The sequence below is a fragment of the Protomyctophum parallelum genome (genome assembly GCF_964188405.1).
Source record: "Protomyctophum parallelum genome assembly, chromosome: 9".
NCBI classification, from domain to species: Eukaryota; Metazoa; Chordata; class Actinopteri; order Myctophiformes; family Myctophidae; genus Protomyctophum; species Protomyctophum parallelum.
Window position 1 is genome coordinate 43,793,360 of NC_139706.1, and position 12,500 is coordinate 43,805,859.

General features: G+C 44.0%; 1 protein-coding gene across 1 annotated transcript in view; it reads left to right on the plus strand.

Annotated features, from left to right (window-relative positions):
- pdgfd (platelet derived growth factor d) overlaps positions 1-12,500 on the plus strand; it is a 120,155-nt gene that overhangs the window by 41,703 nt on the left and 65,952 nt on the right. The window contains exons 2-3 of the mRNA XM_083772576.1: positions 641-851; positions 3,598-3,775. Of these exons, the coding sequence (XP_083628702.1) occupies positions 641-851; positions 3,598-3,775 (389 nt within the window). The remainder of the gene's footprint in view (positions 1-640; positions 852-3,597; positions 3,776-12,500) is intronic.

Sequence of the window (12,500 nt, forward strand, 5' to 3'; positions counted from 1 at the left end):
GTCCTACAGTCATGAGTCTGACAACGGCGTTGCTCCCAACATGCGTGACCGGTTACAAATCACCCGTGGCCGGTTACAAATCACCCGTGGCCGGTTACAAATCACCCGTGACCGGTTACAAATCACCCGTGGCCGTTTACAAATCACCCGTGGCCGTTTACAAATCACCCGTGGCCGTTTACAAATCACCCGTGGCCGTTTACAAATCACCCGTGGCTGGTTACAAATCACCCGTGGCTGGTTACAAATCACCCGTGGCCGGTTACAAATCACCCGTGGCTGGTTACAAATCACCCGTGGCTGGTTACAAATCACCCGTGGCCGGTTACAAATCACCCGTGGCCTGTTACAAATCACCCGTGGCCTGTTACAAATCACCCGTGGCCTGTTACAAATCACCCGTGGCCGGTTACAAATCACCCGTGGCCGGTTACAAATCACCCGTGGCCGGTTACAAATCACCCGTGGCCGGTTACAAATCACTCGTGGCTTCCGCGTGCGGTTAGGCTTAGGTTTGGGGTTAGGGTGTCGGACTCATAACTAGGACCGTTGGCCTGCTGGTATGTCTAACCTAATACATACGTACATCCCTCCTGTTATAGCGAACTAACTGATACCAGTTGTGTGTAACCACTAACAGACAATCGCCTCACCACCACAGACATGTACTGCAAGGAGGAGGTGATCAATGTGACGGCGTCGGGCGGGGTCCTGCACAGCCCGCTCTACCCCGAACGCTACCCCCGCAACTTGTTGTTGTCATGGAAACTGCTGTCGCCGCCGGGAGCACGCGTGCATCTGGAGTTTGACGGAAACTTTGGCTTGGAGGAGGCCGAGAACAGCGTATGCAAGTGAGTTAACGACAAATCAAAACGGGGATGACAAGAGAAGTTATAGGGTTTCCAACCGTCCCTTGAAATGTAATCGTGCCTTATTTCAGAACAAAAGGTGTAGTGAAGAATATAATTCAATACTGAAAAAACTTTTTCACTACTTTTTCACTAAGACAAATATTGTACTTTTGATGGCCCAAGAATGATAGTCAGTGTCCATCCAAACAGTGTACTGACGTTACTTTCGGAGGTATACATTTAATCACACTTAGAACTCTGGCATTGTACGTGTCAACTCACTGCGATTGATGAGAAAATGGCATGGGAATTAAACGGTTTTTTTAGGGGGGGGGGGGATGAAGGGATGAAGTTCTTTTTTCTTGGCAACGGGAAAGAGTTTGTCCTTGAGGGTTAAGGGGAGAGGCTTTTTTTAAATCCCCGTTTGCAACTCAGCTGTCTTTGTAAGCACTTTGCTTACAAAGGAAAGGGGGAGTAGCCTATAGGAGGGGAGGGATGGAGTGATGAAGGAAACTGAGGGAAGAGGAGGTGAGAGAAAAGATTGGGAAGAAGCTAGACGGGGGTAGTTATTTGGCTGCAATTCATGGCTTTTTCTCACCACTGACTCTCACCACGCGTGCGTGCGTGCGTGCGTGCGTGCGTGCGTCAGTCCGAGTGTGCGTGCGTGCATGCGTGCGTGCGTCCGAGCGTGCGTGCGTGTGTGAATGTTTGATCGATGGCCCCACTAATTGACTACTACATTGACTGCTGGATTGTTGCGTCAAAGTCATGCCAGCAAAGTTATCCCACAAAAAAATGTGTTCTCAAGGAAAAACTGCAGAGTCACTGTTTCCTTGTCTTCCATCTTCTGTTCATCCCTCTCTCTTTTTTTTAAATGTTTTATCCCATGATTTTGTAACCCATTTTTCATCCCTGTGTCAATTATCTAATGTGATCCTGGGCTCTACACACCCTCCGCCAGCCTAGTCCCCCATATATGGGGGACATGGGGAGAGCAACGGACTTGAACTCATGCTTCCTTCATGCCTGAGTGTCCAAGTTGCTCCTTTACAACTGACAGGGCGGAGTTTCCCTGGTTGGACGTAGCGTGTGGAAGGAACACCAACCAGTTCCTTTCCCCTCCATCAGGCGCCCCGGCTGGCCAGGGGGAGGCAGTTTAGTGACCAGGATTACTGCATGTTTTTTGTGAGGGTATACCTACCCTAGGGGACCTTCTGGCTCTAACTGTCCATCCCTCTCTCTCCTTCCCTCTCACTCCATGGAGCCATCCATCCCTCTTTCTGTCCATCCCTCTCTCTCCTTCCCTCTCCCTCCATCGAGCCATCCATCCCTCTTTCTGTCCATCCCTCTCTCTCCTTCCCTCTCACTCCATGGAGCCATCCATCCCTCTTTCTGTCCATCCCTCTCTCTCCTTCCCTCTCACTCCATGGAGCCATCCATCCCTCTTTCTGTCCATCCCTCTCTCTCCTTCCCTCTCCCTCCATCGAGCCATCCATCCCTCTATCCATGCATGACTGCAATCCCTACCACGAGTCATCATTTTTTTAAGCCAAATGCATTGCGTGATCGTTTTCATCTTTATGACGCTATTAGAGACTCCTTATGTTGATATCAGCACTGGTGGAAGTACTCAACACCAGTACTTCAACGAATAGATACACCTGGTCAAATATTACTCAACTGCTACTCTGTCAAATTTGTACGTGAGCCTGTACGTTGTAAGTATTTGCTTGGTAAAAATACTTAAGTATTCCAAAGTACATTCTTTGGAAAATACTTTATTATTCAAAAGTACAAAGGTGGAAGAGTCCCAAAATATTTTCCAGGAAAGAAATGATAATAAAATAAACAAATAAACAAAATAAATGAATGATGGATGGATGGATGGATGGATGGATGGATGGATGGATGGATGGATGGATAGATAGATAGATAGATAGATAGATAGATAGATAGATAGATAGATAGATAGATAGATAGATAGATAGATAGATAGATAGATAGATAGATAGATAGATAGATAGATAGATAGATAGATAATAGTATCCAAACTAGACACAGGATCTAAATGTCTCAATAGAAGAGCAGGAAGACCAAATAGAAGCACCCCAGTATGAGTTTTATTGTGTTTAGCATATACTCTGTGGAGATATGCATAGGAACCTATGTGTGCAGGTACGGGGAACACATTAGGTGACGCACCCAGCTATTGAGGTGTTACATTAATAAGAGTTCTCAATAAAGCCACACATGAGGATACACGCTAGCCTCGCTTCAATAAAGACGATTTACAATACAGATTGGACAACATAGCATTGTAGTCGCACTGTCGCACTGTCATCATAGAATATAAAAAATCACACCTGTGTGAACTGAGTGGTGCAATCCCCCCCCCCCCCCCCCCCCCCCTCTCTCTCTCTCTCTCTCTCTCTCTCTCTCTCTCTCTCTCTCTCTCTCTCTCTCTCTCTCTCTCTCTCTCTCTCTCATTAGCAGGCACAGCAAAACCCCTCTCTCTGTTTCTGGTGCCCCCTACTGGTCACATACTCATGCTCACTTATACATACTTATACATTTTTCAGTGGTTGCACCACTCAAAAACTCAAAATTACAGTAGGCCTACTATTTGGTTAAATCTACTTTGTTAAATATCCACAAGTGGCTATTAGAACCTCGTTATTCATTATTCCATGGTGTTTGATCCTTCTACCACTGTCTCTCCCCCCCCCCCCCCCCCCCTCCCCTCCAGGTATGACTATGTGACGGTGGAGGACCAATCAGAGACCAGTACCATAATCTGGGGGAAATGGTGCGGTAAGAAAGGCCCGCCCCGTCTCACCTCCAAGTTCAACATGCTCCGAGTCGTGTTCAAGTCTGACGACTACTTTGTGGCCAAGCCCGGATTCAAAGTCTACTACTCGCTGCTGGTGAGGCCTAATGACGTATATGTACTCATGTATACCAGAGGTTTCCAACCCTCATTTTACACTCTCAAGAGTTAAATATCTAATAAAGGTCCATTTGGTTACCATCTCTCCATCATTTAGCTGGGGACCACCTGGAACCCCCTCAAGGACTCGTGGTCCCTGGACCACTGGTTGAGAACCACTGATGTATACCATTCGTCTTCAACAGGACATGCTTAGAGTTATTACAAGGGGGGCACCAAATCTTTGTGTGATCTTTTAGTTATTACAGGGGGGGCACCAAATCTTTGTGTGATCTTTTAGTTATTACAGGGGGGCCACCTTATCTTTGTGTGATAGGAACTTCTTTAATTACATTAACCACCCTAGCATCCCTATTCTGAGCCGAGAATAGCAGATCTAAGCTCACAACGTTGTGGGTAAATGAAAAAAAGTTATAATAAGAGATAATAATAATAAGAGATAAGGGCCTGGAACGGCCTAACAGTTCAGGCAACTAGGCTGGAAATCCAACCTGACAGCGTGTCGCGGGTTTAAGTCCCGATCCCGACAACCTTTGCTGTGTGTCTTCCCCCCCCATCTCTCAACGTATCAATAAAGGCAAAAAGCCCCCAAAATATCTTTCAAAAAGAGAGCCAGAATAGCCAAATTCATTGATACTTGGACTGGGAAACCTTGGCATTGGCACTTGTTCAATGATATTTCGATTACACCTGCACATTCTGGTACACTAGCATCCCATAGAGCCTAAAAGAAAGTTGCTCACAAAAATTAATTAGTTAGGGTACTCCTTAAACTCCATCCCAGAACACATCTCCTCCATGATTATATTAGCCCCAAGAGGCTCAGAGTTGGAAGAGTTTCATCTCATCAAAACGTGTGTGGGTTGTAAACATTAATGCACTCATCCAGGGTACATGCAGGATAAACGAGTGACATTGAAGCGATGAAACAAAACCAAAGATGAGCAGAGAAATTGGTATACTTAAACACTATATCATTGAACTTGATGAAAATACCTTTGTGGAGTTCCGTCTTTCGAGTGAATAAAAGTGGTCTCCGACCTGAAAATGCTATTTTCTGCTTAAGCTGGAAAGACAGGGAGATTACAGAACAAACTCCATAGCAGTGATTACTATCAGAATATAGAGCTTTGCCTCTTTTAACAAAAAAAACTAAATCCTTTTCGCTTCATTAGCCACGCCATTTATGCTACTCATTCATGCCGCCGTTTGGATTTGTGCAGCTCCAGTGCTTGTCATAGCAAAGTCGGTTCAAACCGGGTAACGCAGGAACGCAGAGGTGAAATCACATTAGGTCTTTATACTACTCCTGTCTCCCACATCCACATGGCAGTGAAGTAGAAAGATGGAATCACTAAGTCAGATTTACAGCTTGTGAGCTTGAACGTCTGCTATTTTCGGCGTGCGACACCGACATACGAAGGAGAGTCGATAGACCCCCCCCCCCAGACCTCCCCTCAACTGTGGAGGAGTGATGGAAAAGAGTTCAGGAAAGGATGGGGAGAGGCGAGGAAGTGTTCTTTCTAAATCCTGTCAAGTGAGCAGATAAGGAGATTAGCTTTGTCACGCTGTCAGGGGGAGAGGACACGAGCGCGACCAAGACATGGAATAATATGTTCTCTCTCCTACAATATGAGAGAGAGAGATAGAGAGAGAGAGAGAGAGAGAGAGGGCGAGATTCAAAGATGGTTCCCAATTTTTTAACTTAATTTGTTACTTTTGTTATGGCAGAGTTGGAGCTGAGTTCAAGGGAGGACAAGAGAAAGCCCAGGAAGATTGTTTGAATGCCTATACAAAACAACGCTACCCCACGGGTGTGTTCAAAGATAAAGAGGGGTGGGGGGGTGGATAAAGAGGGGTGGGGGGGTGGGGGACAAAGACGAATGGCGCAGCGAAAGCGTATAAGGGGGGTTGGGGGGGGGGGAGAGATGGAGAGATATGCAGACGTTCCTCTGGTTTTGTCAGATGCCTTCTTGTTCAGGCAGGGCTGTGTCCTGTGTAAGCACTTTTTCCTGGCTCTCTCCACAACATTTTCTGACTGCAATTAAAGGCCCTCACGCTGCGTTCACCTTAGGAAATGTCTTCATCAGCCACACACTGCACCAGCTATAGCATCTATTCTCTCTCTCTCTCTCTCTCTCTCTCTCTCTCTCTCTCTCTCTCTCTCTCTCTCTCTGCTGATGGGTTCCCATATTGGGTAACAAAAATGTCAGTACTTGCGCAGGAAACCGGGTTCATCTTTAACCCATTCTGACATCAGATTCATACGAGGTTTCCACTGGACACACACTGGTCTGATTAACCCATTCTGACCTGAGATCAGATTCTAGAAATGTCAGTCGCTCTTTGATTTTTCAAAAATAGCAGACCTACAAGCTCGTATCGCGCCACTCGGTGGCGCGATATGAGCTTGTAGATCTGCTATTTTTCAATAGCTAAAGCATAACATGATGCTGACACCAAAATGGGTGCCCGGCGGTCAGAAGTAAAACCAAAAAGTATACTTGATAAAGACGAGCACAGATAATGAGGTCCGGTCTTTACCTCTGTGCACCTACAGAACTTCATTCAAAGACAATTCCCTCGATTTGAGCTATGTACAAATGGGTCGACAGGACTTCGACAGTTGGTCATAAAGTGTCCACTGGCAATAGGCAGATGTACAAGGTAGTTTTTTCACATTTTAGATTTTAGAATCTTGAAAGTCTGTAAAACATATATTTTTTTTTTAAATCTTCTTACACAAATATTCTCTTGTTGGGGTCCCTGGCACAAACATTATCAGATGGGGGTCTGCGGCCAAATATATATAGGCTATCATATTGGGGGTCTTGAGAACCTCTGGCTCGAGGTTGTAATGAGTTAATGTGCATTGGGAGAAGAGCATTTATTTCATTCAGCGTTCAACTCGACGCCGCTTTTTAAATCATGTGCACCTGGGTATAGTTTTAGTAGCGTGTGTGTGTGTGTGTGTGTGTGTGTGTGTGTGTGTGTGTGTGTGTGTGTGTGTGTGTGTGTGTGTGTGTGTGTGTGTGTGTGTGTGTGTGTGTGTGTGTGTGTGTGTGTGTGTGTGTGTGTGTGTGTGTGTGTGTGTGTGTGTGTGTGTGCGCGTGCGTGTGCGTGCGTGTGTGTTTGCATGTGTGTCACACTAATTCAGGCATGAAACAACATACCATTAAGGAAGATGTCGGCTTTTCTGCCTTTAGTCTACTCCTCTTAAAACCTTATCACACACACACACACACACACACACACACACACACACACACACACACCGTAGTCTTGGCTCAGTCGCTCATACTCTCTCTCATCCTTTCCACTAGACTTAAGCAGCGTGCAAGGCTTCATTTAGTAGCTCTAATTTGTCACACACACAGAGAGAGAGAGAAGAGAGAGAGAGAGAGAGAGAGAGAGAGAGAGAGAGAGATAGAGAGAGAGAGAGAGAGAGAGAGGGGAAAGGAGTGGAAAGAGAAAACAGGTGTGTGAGATGGTATCGCCGTCGGAACAGTGGTGGAATAAGTAATTCCACCACTCAATTATATATCGTTGCTGTCGGGCAGAAACCTCTTATCTCAATATTCTAACTTTTTGTGTTTTGTTTTCCATACATGAACTTGAACACACTTAAGCGTAACCCAAAAGCATCAAAAGTAGCAGGTCCACATTCACAAGCTCGAAAAGTGGTATGAAATGCATTGTGTTTCGAGCTTGTAGATCTGCTGCTTTTGTTACTTTTTAATTTGAATCCTGAAAAGTCACAGTTTTGGGCATATGATGTTTCCACCCGACCGAGACAATTCATTTTTATACCACAGTGAAAAAAATTGTGTGAGGAAAGGTCCTGCACTCAGAGTACTTAATAATCATTGATCATTATGGTAGGGTAAGTGATATGTGATATGTAGGTTAAATTGCTTTATATTCTGATAGTACTCATTGATATGTGTTCGCTCAGTAACTGGGGGTCTGCCCATCCCTCCAGCTCGTTATTTGATAACACACAAAAACATGAACAATCTGAGAGATATCTGTGTAGTTTCCAGGCGCAAGGTTTAGTAAAAATGATATTATGCGCTAATGAGCGGTGACATCATCGTTTCTCAAAAGCTCCGTTTCACATGACTACACAGATCCACCGATCCGGATGGATATTTTGGAAAATCTTCACTTATTTATCCGTTTCCAAAAACCTCCGTTTGAGTGAACTGATTGTCTTGGACATGTGGGTCACGTGTGGGTCACGTTTAAAAACACAAAGACAAAAGACCCTAGTTTTTTTCTAACCGGCTTTGTGTGTGTGTTGTGATTGACTTTTGGCGAGGCGGCAGTTAGATGCTATTGGGTGTCTCTTCGGCAGGGATATTTGTGATTGGCTTTTGGCAGACGGAGCATTGTGCGGGGCACTATTGAATCCAGGATCGCCATTGGCCCGCCCGAGGTTACAGCAGGCGCCACTGTGCCGGGTGCAGGGTTGGGAGGGTTACTTTTAAAAAGGAATCCCCTACAGTTACAAGTTACTTGCTAAAAAATGTAGTCAGTAACGTAATCCCGATTACTCCATTTAAAAAGTAACTACAAGTTACTTTCAGTTACTTTTGGATTACTTTTAAGTAAAACTCTATTTAATTAGATAATACAAGTTTTACCATTGATAGACAATAATGTTGAGCCTATGAAATTAAGTGAACAACTGAAATATGGTTAAGGTAATTTAATTGTTAAGAATTTGACCTCTCTGAACAGTTACATTACTGTAGAGTCATTGTGTCAACTTATAACAGATCATAAGAAAAATGCATCTTGACCTACAGAACCATTTTGATTGTTTGATCGACAACAACCAACAACATTGACAACCAACAACTTTGACAACCAACAACTCCATCCATGTGTGGTCAAAGTGGCAAATAAAAACTCTTTTTGACATTCCTGGCTGACACTCATTTAGATAGACATGGCATGAGTTTAAAACATTGACTAGACAGTAAAGACTCATTTATAATAGTCTATACAAAGAACTCAGCCCTATACAATTATATTTATACCCCGTAGGCTACTCTTTAAATAAAAAGCCTCATTGTAAAAGAGAAGACTGCGCTACCCATTATTTATCCCCAATCCAATATATCATATATGCTCTCCTATCTAGTATCTCTGCAGTGTTGCCTGGTCTGATTATTATAAGCCACATTGGGCTTATTTTTCTGAAGTTGCTTGTAAATAATGGTAGAACGGTTGTGAGCTTGTACTGTAGATCGTCTATTTTCAAATAGCCAACATATATAAATATGCACATTGTTTAATGGACGATATATATAGCTTTGAAGTGCTCGTGTGGCTTTTTATAGTCGCTTCTTTTGGGCTTGTTTTCATAGACCTGGTTGCTTATTTCTCTCGCAAATTGGCAACACCGCCCTGACGCAGCAGCAGCCTCCACTGTGAGGATTTTACACAGAGTCAGAGAGGTGCGCGCTGCGCTCAACTCCAATCCATTCCGTTTGGTGTTATAATAATTTATAACTGGTTTGTAAAATGAATGAGGGGAAGGGGAGAATGTAATCCTCATGTAACCCCCGTTACAACACCCCCGTTACTGTAATCCAGATTACACATTTTAAAATGTACTCTAAGAAGTTACAGTTACGTTTTTTTTTTACTCTGATTACAGTAACGGATTACATGTAATCCGTTACTTCCCAACCCTGGCCGGGTGCCCCCTCATTCGAGAGGAACATTCCCCCAGAATAGCTGATCTACAAGCTCACAACACGTCACGTTGGGATGCGTTGTGAGTTTGTAGATCGGCTATTTTTGGCCAAGAGATTTAGATCAAACAGGAACACACCTACAGAGCAACTCCGCTCCATACAGAGGGTTTAGTGTATTTCTCTTTAGATCACTCATGTTGTAATGTTTACGTCTACTCTGGGTTTTGTGTGCACAGGTGTGACATTTCTTGATTCAATATTGTGACATTCATATTCCTATTTTTTACCCCTTCCTATTTGATGTACAGCTGAGGAACAGGGCAGCACTTCTCCATTGAACTTCAGTGGACACTGTCATGTTCTATTCAGTGGCTCTAACACTTTGAATGGTGTGCTCGTGCTCGATAGGAAGGGGGCGGGGCATGCATGTCTGCTGAAAATGAATAGCTAAATGCTGAATCAAGCAACAAATAAATAAAAGGGGGACAAATGTCTGGGGTGCTCCCAAAAGCCAGAGACGTTACAATGACCCCCAGAAGTGTTTTAAAAGTGAAATACCTCTTTAAAGGAGAATTCCATACTAAAAGGCTTTCTTACCTTTCTTTGTAGTTGTTACGTCCCCACCAAAGAGGTCCAGGTGTTATTTTGTGCAAAAGCTCCTTATTGGCTATTTCCCCTACCATAAGCCCTAAATGAATTGCATTGAATTGAATGGGAATTGAATGGGGCTATGGGGTGTTGTGCTAATTTGCTTATTTCCATCGCTCAAAATGATAATTTCTTGGTATATATCCTCTCTTCATAATGTAAATAATATCCCAAGCGGCACACTTTACTACTTATTTCGATGGAAATAAGTGAATTAGCATAACACCCCATAGCCCCATTCAATTCCCATTCAATGCAATGCAATTCATTGAGGGCTTATGGTAGGGAAAATAGCCAATAAGGAGTTTTTGCACAAAAAAACACCTGGACCTCTTTGGTGGGGACGTAACAACTACAAAGAAAGGTAAGAAAGATAAGAAAGCCTTCCAGCATGGAATTCTCCTTTAACAGTCTTAGTCTGGGCCTTGCAGGGATTGTGTCCTGTCTCCCGCTGACTTTACAGATTGCCATTGGTATAGCTTTGTTCTTCGCGGCGGCTTCTCTCTGGAAGAAGACATTTGTTATCTATGAATATTGATTGGTTTGTCTAGGGACCATGGGCGAGGACATTTGTGATTTCTATCTTTAGATGGAGTTTCCCTTTCATGTGAAGATTAGTCCCTGTGGAGGGAGGGAGGGAGGGAGGGAGGGAGGGGCACGTCTCATTTCCCATAATATGATCTAACACGCGGGATTCCCAGATCAACCCTGCTGACAGATAGTCCAAGGAATGTAAACTGAGAAGCCAAATTAAAAGCACCTGAACTCTCTCTGTGTTGTTTGTGTGTGTGCATGTGTGTGTGCATGTGGGCGGACATGCGTGCATGTGGGTGTGCATGTGGGTGGACATGCGTGTATGTGTGTGTATGTGTGTATGTGTGTGTGTGTGTGTGCGTGTGCGTGTTCGTGTGTGTGGGTGTGGGGGTGTGCGTGTGCGTGTGTGTGTGTGTACATGTGTGTGTGCATGTTTTGTGAGAGATGACTCCAGTCAAGAAGCTTCAAAGCATAGCTATACCGTTTGTTTCTGCTCCGGCAAAACGTGACCGATCTCCCTGCAACATTAGTGGAGCAATCCCTCCCATATCATACAAGCATTTGGCAACAACACTAGTGCAAGATAAGAGAGAGACAATGACACTCTCATGCAGTATAGGTCTAATATTCCAATTATTGATATACAAGCTGTACATGTCAATGTAGATTTTTACTATAGTATATATTCAAAACTGTAGTGTAAAGCATGCCAAAGATGTTTATCCATACGCCATACGGGGTAATGCAGCAGCATGCACGATAGACACCTTCACACATTGCCGGGCCTCGAAATTAACCTGGGTTCTTTTTCTTTCCAGCCCAGGCGTGCTCTCTATAGAGCACCGAAGTCTGACGTCACTTTCAGTAGAGGGTGTATTTTTTTAGTGAAATCGCCATAGGGCGATTTTAGGTCGCTTCGTATAAGAACTGTGTTTGAAAAATAAACCGACCACCCCGGCCTTTCTGTCAGGGGAGTGACTGTGCATCGTTAATGATGTCCATTCATATTTGATACAGCCAGTTTCTGGAGAAAATATAATTCATGTGGCCGCAAAAGCCTTGAAGGCAATGTCGCTGCTAATATACGTCACGCCCAGCTGTCAACACATTGCGTTCCTGAGATTCCTCGCTGACGTAAGCTTAGCTGGTGGTGACTCGACTCGTATACTAACCACGAAACATTAAATATCAATAAAATTAAAATACAAGTAAATAACATTCAGTTTCTGTTGTGCGACGGGCAGATGCAGCCACCCGCCTACCCGGAAATGTAGTCTCTGGGTTGTTTGACTCATTTCTAACGCTTATTTTATTACTCTTTGGGTATATTTGTACATTTCCACCTTCAGTCGATGCTTCATATCCATATGAGTGAAATGGTCGGGTGATCGGTTTATTTTTCAAACACAGTTCTTATATTAGGCGATCTAAAATCCCCCTATGGAGATTACAATGCAAATAAAAAGTACACGAACCTGGGGACTGACGCCCTCTACTGACAGTGACGTCAGGACTTCGGTGCTCTATAACCATTCAGCTATGGCAGCCCTGTGTGAATAGTGGGAAAATAATGTTTATATATACTGCACCCTCTACAGTGCACCTACTCCCCTCAGCTGTTACTGTATAACAAATGTGTTGGCATTCAGCCAGACTGTTTAAGTAGGTGTCATTTAGCCTATGCATTTATCAGGACAAAGCGGGGGTGTACGGTGAACTCAAAGCAACTCTCTTAGTCTCTCATAGGCAGACATTCAGATATCTCTGCACATCTAACAATCATCTTGATACATTTAAATTCATTGTACCGCG